This window comes from Oncorhynchus gorbuscha, linkage group LG08 (genome assembly GCF_021184085.1).
Source record: "Oncorhynchus gorbuscha isolate QuinsamMale2020 ecotype Even-year linkage group LG08, OgorEven_v1.0, whole genome shotgun sequence".
NCBI classification, from domain to species: Eukaryota; Metazoa; Chordata; class Actinopteri; order Salmoniformes; family Salmonidae; genus Oncorhynchus; species Oncorhynchus gorbuscha.
Window position 1 is genome coordinate 24,270,440 of NC_060180.1, and position 16,192 is coordinate 24,286,631.

The 16,192-nt window shown below is 43.0% G+C and overlaps 1 protein-coding gene across 1 annotated transcript in view; it reads right to left on the minus strand.

Moving 5' to 3' along the window:
- Positions 1-16,192, minus strand: part of ttc7a (tetratricopeptide repeat domain 7A) — a 54,726-nt gene that overhangs the window by 15,368 nt on the left and 23,166 nt on the right. Inside the window, exons 16-19 of the mRNA XM_046358900.1 lie at positions 11,937-12,053; positions 11,259-11,365; positions 10,498-10,632; positions 3,112-3,314 (exon numbers count right to left, since the gene is read on the minus strand). Of these exons, the coding sequence (XP_046214856.1) occupies positions 3,112-3,314; positions 10,498-10,632; positions 11,259-11,365; positions 11,937-12,053 (562 nt within the window). The remainder of the gene's footprint in view (positions 1-3,111; positions 3,315-10,497; positions 10,633-11,258; positions 11,366-11,936; positions 12,054-16,192) is intronic.

Genomic DNA, 16,192 nt, shown 5'->3' on the forward strand with positions numbered 1-16,192 from the left:
CTTGTGTCAACAGTCAATAATACACAAGTGAATCCAATCTCTCAAATGCATACCCATTCAGATAAAGAGAGAGAAAGGGATGGGAGAAGGAAAGAGAGGGAGGGAAAACAAACAGAGAGAGAGAGAAGGAGAGAGAGAGAGAGAAGGGATGGGAGAAGGAAAGAGAGGGAAGGAAAACAAACAGAGAGAGAGAGAGAGAGAGAGAGAGAGAGAGAGAGAGAGAGAGAGAGAGAGAGAGAGAGAGAGAGAGAGAGAGAGAGAAGGGATGGGATGGGATGGGAGAAGGAAGGAAAACAAACAGAGAGAGAGAGAAAGAGAGAGAGAGAGAGAGAGAGAGAGAGAGAGAGAGAGAGAGAGAGAGAGAGAGAGAGAGAGAGAAAGGGATGGGAGAAGGAAAGAGAGGGAGGGAAAACAAACAGAGAGAGAGAGAAGGAGAGAGAGAGAGAGAGAGAGAAGGGATGGGAGAAGGAAAGAGAGGGAAGGAAAACAAACAGAGAGAGAGAGAGAGAAGGGGAGAGAGAGAGAGAGAGAGAGAGAGAGAAGGGATGGGATGGGAGAAGGAAGGAAAACAAACAGAGAGAGAGAGAAAGAGAGAGCGAGAGAGAGAGAGAGAGAGAGAGAGAGAGAGAGGGATGGGAGAAGGAAAGAGAGGGAGGGAAAACAAACAGAGAGAGAGAGAATGAAAGAGAAAGAAAGGGGTGAACACATGCAAACAAGTCAACTCCCTTCCTCCTATATTCATTTCTATCTGGTTATCAGAGGTCTTGCTCAATAGAATATATTTCCCTGGTTGCTAGGCAATCCCATAAAGAGCTAAAGAAGGCGCGAAGTGTTATAAATAATGTATTTGCATTATCAAATCAGCTGCCAGCCTCCCCCATACAGAGAGAGAAGAGAGATAGAGGAAGAAAAGGAGGGAGGAAAGAGGGAGAGGGCCATTTGATCACTGGAACACAGTTAATTCTATGAGATTAAGTCATTGTCCTTGACTGTGTGTTTGTACACGAGTGTCTGCATCTGCCTGTGAATGTGTGTGTACGTGTGTGAGTAGAAGAACAAGAGAAAGAGACAGAGAGTGTGAGGAGGAAGAGAGCAGCCGGTTCAGTGAGAAGAGACCTATGTGTAGCCAACTGACTCACAGCAAAGCAGCAGGCCGAGCAGAGGAGAGGAGCAGAGGTGCTGGAATGTGGAGGATGTTGAGAGTGGTGGTGAGAATCATTTAACAGCAGAGTCAGGAAGAAGGCAGTGCAGGGAAGGCCACAGCTAAGCTCAGATTCACTGGCTTCCCAACCTAGCCAATCACTACCCATCCAAAAATACACCCATCCAACTAGCCCTGGGGATGAGTCATACCACACTGGCTTTCATAATGTATCACACACACGTCACATACATTACATACACACATCCTACACACATTTAGTCACACACACACACACACACACACACACACACACACACACACACACACACACACACACACACACACACACACACACACACACACACACACACACACACACACACACACACACACACACACACACACACACACACACACACACACACACACACACACACGAGTGTGTGATAACATGAAAAAGTGTGATCCACTCTCATAACGCTAGCGGGTTTTCTAAATATCTGTTCCTTGACTCATACTCCCCTTCTCATGTTCCTGTGGCAAGTGGTGTGAGAACAGATATAGGGCTGACAAAAAATGCTCTTCTCATCACTGTAAGGTCCTGTGCTGGTTATAAATACTACATAGACCTAGTGAATAGAATAAAATCACTGTCTGGTTAATCCTCGTCCTTGGTGTGAGACCGTAGCCCGCTGGTTATGTTGAACACAGATTACATCATCACTGTATAACACAGTTTTATGGGGGAGTTGAGGGAGTATATTTTTGGGTCCTAACACCCAGAAAGATGGAGGGAATGAGCTGTTGCTAGGCAGCGAGCGAAGAGAAGAAGAGCGAGTCTGGAGAACATGCGCTAACGGTGCTGCGATAGCTACATTGCTAATTACCGTAGCTCGTTAAACCAAGTTATTATTAGCTTGCTTGTAATAAGCTCATAAAACAAAGAACAGGACCATGTTAAAACGGCCTCCGGGGTTAAGGGATAGGAGGTTCGGACGAACACCAAAACCCTCATTACAGAAAATTGGTACAGGCAGAGAGAGGAGCAAACGCACTATTGGTGCTGGATTGGTAATACTTGGATTGGAGCAAGCATGATTGACCATACTCCACATAATATGCTGTTCTGCTTACACACGAGCACACATACGCACACAGTGACACATCTGCCGTAGGAGAGATCCAGAGTGGGCCAGTGCCAGCTGGCTGTGTTTCAGCTCCTCATCACCCCAGGGATTGGTACTCCCACTGGCCAAATATGGAAGAGAGAAGCACCCTCTCTTACCCCATGGGGGTTGTGTACTCCCAACACACACACACACACACACACACACACACACACACACACACACACACACACACACACACACACACACACACACACACACACACACACACACACACACACACACACACACACACACACACACACACACACACACACACACACACACACACACACACACACACAAAGAGCGAGAGAGAGCCCTTATGTGGTCACACTGCAGCCACTGTTTTAAGTCAGAGAAGCATTTACGGCATCACAACCAATGTATGGTGACTATGGAGCCGGCATGTGGGGTAATGGGAGAGTTCACATTCTCTAGTTCTCTAGTCTTTCACCATGACAACAGAGAGGGGTCAGAGCTGCTCTGATTAATCCACTGGGTCAGCACAGATGGGAGAGGGAGAGAAGAGAGAAAGTAGAGGGGGGTCAGCAGAGAGTAGGAGTTAGAAAGAGATCAGGAGATGAGGTAGGTCTAGGAATCTTTACGATTGGACCCTTTCTTACAGAGTGCTATGGCTCACAGATAAGTTTGGGGATGGTAATCTGCCATTACTGATGATAATAGGTCTGTTGATGTGCCCCAGGCCTTTGTGTGTGTGACTCTCATCTGGACTGTATGTGTGTGTGTGTGTGTCTCTCATCAAACCTGTGTGTGTGTGTGTGCCTGTGTCTCTCTCACCAGGTGCAGCAGTATGCGGTGTCCGTTGGGGTGGATGGCCAGGGCTTCGTCATAGAAGCTCTTGGCCTCGTCCTGGTTCCCTTTGAGCTCGGCCAGCCGGGCCCTCAGCAGCAGCACAGAGTGAGAGTTGGGAGAGAGCACCGCTGCCTCCTGAACACAGAACTGGGCCTCCTTCACACGTCCGTCTGCCATGAACAACTCTCCTACGGGAGATAGATGAGGGGATAAGAGAGAGACAGAGAGAGAGAGGGATTGGGGGGAGGGCGAGAGCATGAGCACCGGATGGGACAGTAAGCAGTACAGTATGTGCAGATAAAGTCAGGCCGACACGTCACATCCCCACCAGCGTGGCCACCGTTGTTCGACATAAATTATTCTTGTTTCATTTCTCTTCATTTTACCAGGTAAGTTGATTGAGAACTTATACTCATTTACAATATTTACAACTGCAGCAGTTCCACACCAGCGAGAGTGGAAAATATTTTGGGTATCTCAGATTGTTCTGGCAATCACCACCTTCCGGAGACACCTGAAACCCCACCTCTTTAAGGAATACCTAGGATAGGATAAGTAATCCTTCTCCCCCCCCCCCCTTTAAGATTTAGATGCACTATTGTAAAGTGACTGCTCTACTGGATGTCATAAGGTGAATGCACCAATTTGTAAGTCGCTCTGTATAAGAGCGTCTGCTAAATGACTTAAATGTAAATGTAATTCTTCCATAGGAACTGCATTGGGAGGAAGGATGATTTACATTCTTTTTACATGTGTATCACAAACCATTGTAGTCCCATTTTAGACCGATACATGTCTCCTGTGAGACATAATGATCTGTTAATCGTACATGAAACAGACAACATCTTGGTGTTATTATACTACCTATAGTGTTCTCTCAAAAATGAAGTATGTCTAGATTCTGAAATACACATTAACATTAATTTATTCAATATAACAAGTACTAATATTGCAAAACGACTATTTTTTATTTAGTTTATTTTTTAACATATTGTTTGTGACAATATACTTTTTAAACACGTGACATTTTCTGGTCCTGTAATGATATAACCCATATTATACATAGACATTTACATTATAGGTCATTAATCATTCACAGTCCTCCTTTAAGATTGCACAGTCAGCAAGTCACCAGCAGAGGGAGTTCCCTTTTGAATCCATTTTCCCATTCAGTGTGTTGGTGGTACTCATAATAATATATGCCATTTAGCGGACGCTTTTATCCAAAGCGACTTACAGTCATGTGTGCATACATTCTACGTATGGGTGGTCCCGGGAATCGAACCCACTACCCTGGCGTTACAAGCGCCATGCTCTACCAACTGAGCTACAGAAGGACATGTGTCATACCTTCAGAATTAGTAGAGACTAATCTATGTACTTGTACAGTTCAAAACAATATGTATTCAAATGAACAACGTCAAAAAAAGGGCATTTTGGGATGTTAATATTTTTAACGTTGACTAAAGGAACGTGAAATTGTACAGTGTATTCACACCACATTACTTTCTCCACATTTTGTTGGGTTACAAAGGGGCATTGAAATGGATTTAAAACACAGAATCTACACAAAAAAACTCTGTAATGTCAAAGTGGAAGAAAAGTTCATTTCCAATTGTTTTAGAATTTAAGTTTACAAAAAATAACATTGTTTCTACAATTTAGAAAATCCAATATATTTTTTTCATTTCAACTTATTTGAGAAGAAATAGGGAATGATATACTGCACCTTCAGAAAGTATTCATACCCCTTGACCTATTCCACATGTTGTTGAGTTACGGCCTGAATTGAAAATGTATTGATTTATTTTTAATTTTTACATACAATACACACCATAACACATTTTAGAAATATTAGCTAATTGAAAATGAAATACAGAAATATCTTATTTACATAACTATTCACACCCAAGTCAATACTCTGTAGAAGCACCTTTGGGAGCGATTACAGTGTTGAGTTGTCTTGGGTGTGTCAGTATCAGCTTTGCACATCTGGATTTGGGGATTTTCTCCCATTCGTCCTTGCAGATTTGCTCAAGCACTGCTAAGTTAGATGGGGAGCGGCGGTAAACAGCAATCTTCAAGTCTTTCCACAGATTTTCAATGAGATTCAAGTCTGGGGTTCGGCACAGCAACTTAAGGACTTATTGTTCTGAAGACATTCCAGCATTGCTTTGACTGTATGCTTGGGGAAATTGACCTTTTGGAACGTAAAATCTTCACCCCAGTATAAGGTCATTTGCAGGTTCTCATCAAGGATTTTCCTGTATTTGGGCCAATTCATTGTTACCTCTATCCTTACCAGTCTCCTAGTCCCTGCCACTGAAAGGCATCTCCATAGCATAATGCTGCAACGACCATGTTTCACAGTAGGGATTGTGTTAGACGGGTGATGAGCTGTGCCTGGTTGTATCCAGACATAGCGCTTTGCATTCAGGTCAAATACTTCCATTTTTGTCTCATCGGACCACATAATATTTTACCTTATGTTCTGAGTCTGTCATGTGCCTTTCTTTTGCAACCTCCTAGGTGTGCTGTCATGTGCCTTTTTCTCAGGAGTGGCTTCCATCTGCCCACTCTCCCATAATGTCCAGATTGTTGAATTGGCGTAGAGACTGTTGTCCTTCTGGCAGGTTTACCCCATCTCATCAAAGGAACTTTGTAGTTCTGTCAGAGTGGTCATTGGATTCTTGGTCACCTCTCTGACCAAGTTCCTTCTTGCCCGGTTGTTCAGTTTGGTCAAATGGCCAACTCCAGGCAGAGTCTGGGTAGTTCCATATGTTTTCAATTTCTCAACGATGAGGCCACTGTTCTCTTGGAAACTTTCAACACTTTGCAAATGGTTTTATACCCTTCCTCAGACATATGCCCCATCACAATTCTTTCTCTGAGATCTACAGACAATTCCTTGTACTTCATGGTATAGTTTCTGCTCTGACATGTAATGTCAACTGTGGGACCTTACACTGCTCTTGCCATGACATAGACTGACCAGGTGACTCCAGGTGAAAGCTATGAACCCTTACTGAAGTCACTTGTTAAATCCACTACACGTCAGTGTAGGTGAAGGGGAGGAGACACGTCAAAGAATGATTTATAAGCCCTGAGACAGTTGAGACATGTGTCAAGAACTGCAACTCTGTCGGGTTTTTCATGCTCAACAGTTTCCCATGTGTATCAAGAATGGTCCAGCACCCAAAGGGCATCCAGTGAACGTGACACAACTGTAGAGGGATTGTGAAGTCAACGTGGGCCAGCATCCCTGTGGAAAGCTTTCGACACCTTGTACAGTCCATGCCCCGACGAAGCGAGGCTGTTCTGAGGGCGAAAGTGGGTGCAACTCAATATTAGGAAAGTGTTCCTAATGTTTTCGAACACTCAGTGTAGACAGGTGTGTTTCTTTCTAAATCATGTCCAAAAAATGTTATTGGTCACAGGTGGACTCCAATCAAGTTGTTGTGACATCTCAAGGATGATCAAAGTAAATTGGATGCACCTGAGCTCAATTTGGAGTGTAATAGCAAAGGCGTGTGAATACTTATGTAAATGATATATTTCTGTATTTAATTTTCAATACATTTGCAAAAATCTCAAAAAACATGTTTTATGGAGTATTGTGTGTACATGGGTGAGAAGCATACAGGTGTCATTCCTAACTCAGTTGCCAGAGAGGATAGAAACCGCTCAGGGATTTCACCATGAGGCCAATGGTGATATTAAAACCGTTACTTAGTTCAATGGCTGTGATAGGAGAAAACTGAGGATGGTAAACAACATCATGGTTACTCCTTAATACTAATTGACAACAACAACAAGACACTAAAGTAATACAGCAAACAAATTGTCAAAGCAATTCACTTTTTGTCCTGAATACGTTTTATATTTGGGGCAAATCCAATACAACACATTACTATGTACCACTCTCCATATTTTCAAGTGGAGGTTGCATCATTTATTATTTTATTTCACCTTTATTTAAGCAGGTAGACTAGTTGAGAACAAGTTCTCATTTACAACTGCGTCCTGGCCAAGATAAAGCAAAGCAGTTCGACACATACAACACAGAGTTACACATGGAATAAGTAAACATACAGTCAATAATACAGTAGAAAAATTCTATATACAGTGTGTGCAAATCAGGTAAGATAAGGGAGGTAGGGCAATAAATTGGCCATGGTGGCAAAGTAATTGCAGTATACCAATTAAACACTGGAGTGATAGATGTGCAGAAGATCAATGTGCAAATAGAGATACTGGGGTGCAAAGGACCAAGATAAATAAATAAATGAATACCGTATGGGGTGAGGTAGTTGGATGGGCAATTTACAGATGGGCTATGTACAGGTGCAATGATCTGTGAGCTACTCTAACAGCTGGTGCTTGAAGTTCGTGAGGGAGATAAGAGTCTCCAGCTTCAATGATTTTTGCAGTTTGTTCCAGTCATTGGCAGCAGAGAACTGGAAGGAAGGGCGGCCAAAGGAGGAATTGGCTTTGGGGGTGACCAGTGAGATATACCTGCTGGAGCACGTACTACGGGGGGGGGGGTGCTGCTGCTATGGTGACCAGTGAGCTGAGATAAGGCGGGGCTTTACCTAGCAAAGACTGGATTGGAGATGCTTAATGTGGGTCTGGAAAGAGAGTTTACAGTCTAACCAGACACCTAGGTATTTGTAGTGTTACGGATATCATGTTTTGGATATGCTTGTAATAGTTAAGGACTGGAGAGTTTTTCAGGATAAAAAAGAAACGTAATGGAGCTAAACTGAGGAAAAATCCTAGAGGAAAACCTGCTGCAATCTGCTTTCGTCCAGACACTGGGAGATGAGTTCACCGTTCAGCAGGACAATAACACAAGACCAAGTCTACACTGGAGTTGCTTACCAAGAACACAGTGACTGTTCCTGAGTGGCCAAGTTAGTTTTTACTTAAATCTACTTGATAATCTATGGCAAGACCTGAAAATGATTCTCTAGCAATGACCAACAACCAATTTGACAGAACTTGAAGAATTTTGAAAATAATAAATGGGCAAATGTTGCATTATCCAGATGTGGAGAGACCTAGAAATGATCCAGACCTAGAAAGACTCACATCAATGGCAAATATGCTTCTACAATGTGTTGACTCAGTGGTGTGAATACTTATGTAAATGAGATGATTCTGTATTCAATACAGTTGCAGAAATGTCTAAAAACATGTTTTCACCATCATTATGGGGTATTGTGTGAATTAAAAATTAAATTAAAAAAATATTTAATCCATTTTGAATTCAGGATGTAACACAATAAAATGTGGAATAAGTCGAGGGGTCTGGATACTTTCCAAAGGCACTGCATGTGCACTAGCCCAGTAAAGTGTGTGTGTCTGTGGATGCATACCCATGTGTGTATGTGTCTGTGTGTGTGAGAGACAGACTGAATAAATGTTTGTTTATCTGTTATTTGAAGTGGGCACAGATGGGAGCTAGATGGGAGCTTTGTGTGCACGCTATTATACACTCATATAACATTAGTCAGAAAGATTAAAAAAAGGCTATTTAGGATCCCTATTTTATTTCGGGGAAAGAATAGTTATTCGAAGCATTATCCCCTGTTATATAAACTATTTTTCATATTCCTCACCTGGACTCTCACCAAAATGAACAACACCAATAATATAAATTAATCATTCATAGTGGCTGTGTCTGTGCGCGCATACATGCGTGCCCGTGTGTGTGTGTGTGTGTGTGTGTGTGTGTGTGTGTGTGTGTGTGTGTGTGTGTGTGTGTGTGTGTGTGTGTGGAGCCAGGTCATGCTGATTGTTTCCTATGTCCTGCCCTGAGGAGAAGAGCAGTGCTGTGTGTGTGTGTGTGTGTGTGTGTGTGTGTGTGTGTGTGTGTGTGTGTGTGTGTGTGTGTGTGTGTGTGTGTGTGTGTGTGTGTGTGTTTGTGCTGCCTGACTATTTGACCAATCATGATGTGAGATTTTGGGCAGGAAGTTACATTAAGTGGAGGCTCCTCATAGGAGGAAGACAAGGACTCTCCTACTCAGTAAATCAATTTTAAAAATATATATATTTGATCCTTTTTTAGATAAAACTATCCTAAATATAGTCACGTCACCAAATAACTGATTAAAACACTATTTTGCAATGAAGGTCTACAGTAGCCTCAACGACACCCTCTTGAGTAGCACCATGGTTCTTACCCCCTTTCCATAGACTTACACAGTTATGGCGACTTCCGGAGGACGTCCACCCAACTATTAGAGCTCTTGCAGTATGAACTAACATCTTGTCCATCCAATCAAAGGATCAGATAATGAATCTAGTACTGAAAGCAAAAGCTACAGCTAGCTAGCACTGCTGTGCAAAACGTGTGGTGGGTAGTTGACTCGGAGGAAGACAAATTCCTTTCTTCAAAATTAAGGAGAAGCAGCAGCAGAGAGAGCTAGTATTTTTCTTCTTAGTTTACCTTTCACTTAGCTAATACAGAGAAGAATGCTATTTATGTTAGCTAGCTGGCTATGGCTATCTAACACAGCAACTCTTCCAAGTCAAGGTAAGCATTCTGTTTTATTAGTTTATTGTTACCGGGGCCCGCCAGTGTAACTGCTAAACTGCTTACTGGACACTGTCTGTACTGCGTGATTGTACACATGGATTGGATTGTGGGTTTACAAATGCGTTAGTTCTATGTAGTTTGTTGACTACAACGTTAATATGGTGTAGCGGTTAGCAGTTATGCATGTGGCTGCTTTGAAAGTGAACTGTGTGTGCAGGTGATCAGGGGGTTATTCATTCATTCTGCCGATTCTGTTGCCAAACGTTTCTTAAACGGAACAAAAAACGGCGAGGGACTTACCTGAATATATCCAATAACTGTTTGGACTAATGATTACACACCGCAGATCAGCTAGAAGGAGGCAAGAGTGTGTAAGAATGTGCCACTGTGTCCCCTTGATTACTCCAATTCATCTCTCGACCTGTGTACCCACGTTACCTACGACACCAGCCGCCACGGGATACAGTATATGTGTATCTGATGTGATGTAATCAAGAGTGTTCAGTGGGTTTTGCAGTGAAAAAATGTAAAGGTTCAGTCTAAAGGTTAAAATCCTACACGGTGGACTCGACCCTAACTCATCCAATGTTATAATGGCGGCCTTTCTCTCTGCTCAGGTCACAATTATAGGGTAGGATACCCTCTAGCTAACTCCAGTGGAGTGTACACTAGTACCTCCAGAACTAGAGTGTACACTCCGGTGGTAGAGTCTACAATCCCTCCTGTAGCTAATTTCAGTAGGTAAGAAGCACACAAGTTTCCTAGCCGACTCCAGTGTACACTGGAGTGTAGTAGACTAGATAGTAGTGTAGTCCCCCTCCCTCCTGTACCTGCTTGCAGCCAGATGCGCTCCAGGGTGGTCCAGATGTAGGCGGGACCCTGTCTGTGGGCGGAGCTGATGGCTGACACCTCTGAAGTGGCCTGCCCCAGACGAGACGCAGCGAGAGACGGACCACTCTGAGAACCTGACCCAGAGAGAGCTGACAATCAGTACACACACACAACATTATACACTAGCATACACAGTAAACCTGACCCATGAAGAACTGATACTCAGTCAATACACATACACACAGAGCCTGATCCAGGAAGAGCTGATACTCAGTCAGTACACATACACACAGAGCCTGTTCCAGGAAGAACTGATACTCAGTCAATACACATACACACAGAGCCTGATCCAGGAAGAACTGATACTCAGTCAGTACACATACACACAGAGCCTGTTCCAGGAAGAACTGATACTCAGTCAATACACATACACACAGAGCCTGATCCAGGAAGAACTGATACTCAGTCAGTACACATACACACTGAGCCTGATCCAGGAAAAGTGGAGACTCAGCACACATACAGTGAAACAGACTGATGATATGATATATGTATCCTCATACACACTCAATCTGGTCCGGGAACAGTTCTCATTCTCAATCAGTACACATGCACGAAAACCCCTAATTTACAAAACAGCAGGTCATATTTGGTAAAGATGCAAATTCTGGTCTCTCTTGCAAAGTAGCTTTTATGCTCAACGAGACAAGGTTAAATAAACATCAGTACACTCCCAAGAGCCTGTGTACAGTATACACACCAGTCTCAGGGTCCTGAAAGTCTGGCAGGGTGAGGTGGAGACCGCTGGGTTTGTGGCTGAGGGGAAGTGGCTCTGGTGGGTGGATACTGCTGCTGTCATCCCCCTCACTGCAACACCACATGACAGCTAATCAATACACAGCATCTTATGAAGCTCCCGCTGAGCACACAGCAGCAGCCATTACACAGACATGCACCCATAGTGCAGTAGACACATGCACGCACAGTCACTCATGCACGCATGTACAAAACACATGCACGTACATGCATGCACACCCCCACACATGAAATACAAGCATGTTATACACTATAGGCCTGGGAGAATACAAGTATTATCGTATTTTTTTTCCATGGAAATTATGAAAACAGGAAGCAGAACTAACTCAGACCTAAACTGCTGTATATAAAATATTGTGTGCTATTGTTTGGAATATAAATAAAATGTGACTCCAGATGATGTTTGTTTCCAACATTTGGGCTGTTTTCCTAATGAAGATAAATCTGCTTCGTGTTTTGTTTCCTTGCCACGATACTAAGGAGCGTTACGATACTGGTATCGTTCCTATTATACACACAAGACACAGACACCCAAACACATGCACGGAATGGACGCACCCACATGTAACAAACGCAACATGTACACAAACAGAGAGACAGACAGGCAGAAACACCCACGTACCTGGTGCGTATGAAGTCATAGCGCCTCTGCAAGAGCTGCAGCATGTCTTGGCAGGTCTGGAGTGCTATACCTGGCCCATGCAGAGCCTCCTCCAGCTTCACCTTAGTGAACAGCAGGCTGAGTGACAAGGAGGACATTAACACAACAATACAGCATACATCAATTAGTACACCATTAGCACTTACCACATTGATACAATCAATAGATGTTGACATGCGCAATGAACAGACAAGGCTTGGCCGAAGCCCTGGGTATCTTGTGATGATGACATGCAATTATCTGTATTAGGCCCACAGAATTATACCTATGGAGGACCTTCGAATGTCTTTGAACATCAGAGATTTGGACGGACCAGAGCTAGCTAGCTAGCTAACAAGCTTGTGTGTGCAGAGCTTCACCAGAATAAGAAATACGTCTTACTTTTTTGTAGTAAATAAATCCAATGTGAAACGTGATAACTATAGTATCTGCAGTGGTGTAAAGTACGAAGGTAAAAAAATCATTTAAAGTACTACTTAAGTAGTTAAAAAAAAATCTGTACTTTATTATTTATATTTTTGACAACTTTTACGTCACTACATTCCTGAGGAAAATATTGTACTTTTAAGTTTTCCCTGACAACCAAACGTACTTGTTACACTTTGAATGTTTAGCAGGACAGGACAATTGTCAAATTCAAGCACTTATCAAGAGAACATGTGGTCATCCCTACTGCCTCTGGCCTGGCGGAATCACTAAATACATGCATCTTTTGTAAATAATGTCTGAGTGTTGGAGTGTGCCCCTGGCTATCCGTAAATTTAAAAAAGTAAATGGTGACATCTGCTTTGCCTAATATAAGGAGTTTAAAATTATTTATACTTTTACTTTTGATACTAAAGTATATTTTAGCAATTACATTTCCTTTTAATACTGAAGTATATTTAAAACCAAATACTTTTAGACTTTTACTCAAGTAGTATTTTACTCGCTGCCTTTCACTTTTACTTGAGTAACTTTCTATTACGGCATCATTACTTTTACTCAAGTATGATAATTAGGTACTTTCCCCACCACCATCTGTAACTAGCATTGAAAAAATGTATCCATGCATTGTTCTCTAATTAAAAATCTCTCCCTAATTCCTGAATCATGTTTGTAACGTCAGTAGGCTACAGCGATGCTTCAGAGGGGGAGGGGCAGGTAGCCTGCACACACACTGGCAAAGATTTTCAGCTGGCTGGCAGACACTGGAATATGTTGAGTGACAGAGGGAGGGCTTGTTGCGTTTTTTTGTGGGACTGAAAAAAAATGCCCAGAATGTAAAATAACATTATTAACCAGTTCGCTTGCTTTTAAAATAACAGTTCTGTTCCGGAACAGCATAGATCACTTTCATTCCCAGATCTGATTATTTTTTGACATTTTCCAGTTTTCAGTTCTAATTCCTGAACCGGTTCGAACCCCCGCACCAAACACATCAGCAAACATACACAACCACCCCACAATATAGACTCAATGTTGACACAACATTGCTGTGTTTGCTAGGTCAGCACATACTGTTGACACATCAACCAGGACCTGACAATACTATCATATAGGATAATCATGTTTATCAATGTATATTTATAGAGCTTTGGTCCTCTGTTCTCCAACAGATGGGTGAGGAGGAAGACCTGTTTCAATGGCCAATGTCCACCAATAGACAAATAGACTGGACAAATACAGACGCTCCCCCAGCTTTTCCAATGGCTCCACACACACATACAGTGGGGGCTAGTCATATGCTCTGTGTGTGATAGATGGAGAGAGGTTGAGTATGTAACGGAAAAGAAAGAGAGAGACAGAGCGAGAGTTAGGGCCTTCTTTCAACCGTGTGAGAGAGCGAGAGACGCCCGTCTGTGCCTGCTTGCTGTCTTTCTGCCTGCCTGTCTCCCTATCTGCTTGCCTGTCTGTCTCCATTCCTGTCTATCTCCCTGTTCCCCTGCCTGCCTGACTGCTCCCCCAACTGAAGCCTCTTCCAATTATTCCTCCCTCTCCTCATCTCTGGCTGCCAGACAGCACTAGCGATCAATAGCGCAGCGAGACGGCCTTCGTCGGGGGAAGAACTACCGGTGAAATGTGGCTCGTTACTTGGTCATGGGTGGGCGGACAGGCTGGGGGGATGGAGGGAGGAGAGATGCCTACTGGATCATCTGACATGAGGATGACAACTGCTGCTGAGGGACGTGATGTTAAGGATACGCCTGTCAGCGGGGCCAGTTGGGGCTGAGGGTTTCCTATTAGCCCCCGTGCGGAGCAGCGTTTAGTAGTGGAGTGATATGCCGTGTGTTAGTGGGCTTCCTCCTGGGTGTGTGTGTGTGTGCAAGCACTCACGCACACACACGCACGCACACACGCACACACACTAACATCCTGCAAGATGAATGCAGAATCAAAGGCTGGGATGAATCTCTTTAGAACAAACTGTGAAACTACTCTCTCTCTCTCCTCCCTTCCCCCTCTCCCTTTCCCTTTCCCTTTCTACAGCTTTCTCACTGTGCTAGATAGAATTCAATTTAGATTGGAAATGCTCGCCTGTTTACTGGCTGATTAAAATTTCAAACATAGACAGAAAGATTAAAAAAAACAATGCAACAGGCTATTACTGCATTTTAAGGTAAAAGCTCAATAAAATGTCTCAAATATAAGAAAAATGTCCACATGTCCCTCTCCTCGCCCCTAACTGGGCTCGAACCAGGGACCCTCTGCACACACCGACAACAGTCACCCACGAAGCATCGTTACCCATCGAACCACAAAAGCCAACAACTACTTCAAGGTCTCAGAGTGAGTGATGTCTCCGATTGAAACGCTATTAACGCGCACCACCGCTAACTAGCTAGCCATTTCACATTGGTTGCACACACATGTCAACTGTTTCACCCAATTGCTGTCTGCTATTAATAAATGAACTGTGGCACCATGTGGCTTGAATAGGCGTTTGTGTTTAGAGGCTACCTACGGACGGACGTGGCGTACGAGGCATGAGAAATGAATGGAGATCTGCGTGTTTACACTACAGTAATTAGTACAGTAAGTCTCTACGCGCATATTATTTATTCATTTATTATATTATTTGTCCATGTCCATGTATCGTAGTGTAAAAGCTGTATGTTAGGAGGAAAAGAAAGACAGAAACTGAGCGAGAAACCACATGGATTCAGTGTCTGTGCTACAGTGGTGCAGAGATTCTATTCTAGCGCCACCTCGCATGCACACGCGTGCACAAACCATCACACAACCTGCTCAAACCAAATCTTGAGCATCATTTCTACACACATACAGCGCTTTGGGAAAGTATTCAGACTCCTTGACTTAAAAAAAAACATTTTGTTACGTTACAGCCTTATTCTAAAATTGATTACATTTGTCTTCACACAATAACCCATAATGACAAAGCAAAAACAGGTTTTTAGATATTTTAGCAAATTTATTTAAAAAATGAAAAACAAAAATACCTTATTTACATAAGTATTCAGACCCTTTACTATGAGACTCGAAATTGAGCTCAGGTGCACCCTGTTTCCATTGATCATCCTTGAGATGTTTCTACAACTTGATTGGAGTCTACTTGCGGTAAATTCATTTGATTGGACATGTTTTGGATTTGGATGCAGTCTATCACAGTGCCATCCGTTCCGACACTAAAGCCCCCTATACTACCCACCACTGCGCTTCATATTCACTTCATATTCGTCACCAAACCCACTGGCTCCAGGTCATCTATAAGAGTCTTTGCTAGGTAAAGCCCCGCCTTATCTCAGCTCACTAATCCCCTCCCCCGTAGCACATGCTCCAGCAGGTACAGTATATTTCACTGGTCACCCCAAAAGCCAATTCCTCGTTTGGTCGCCTTTCCTCCCAGTTCTCTGCTGCCAATGCCTGGAATGAATTGCAAAAATCACTGAAGCTGGAGACTCATATCTACCTCACAAACTTTAAGCATCAGCTATCAGAGCAGCTTACAGATTACTGCACCTGTACATAGCCCATCTGTAAATAGCCCATCCAATCTACCTCATCCCCATTCTGTATTTATTTATCTTGCTCCTTTGTACCTCAGTATCTCTACTTGCACATTCATATTCTTCACATCTATCACTCAAGTATTTATTTACTAAATTGTAATTATTTCGCCACTACGGCCTATTTATTGCCTTACCTACCTAATCTTACTTCATTTGCACACACGGTCTATAGACTTTTCTATTGTGTTATTGACTGTACGTTTGATT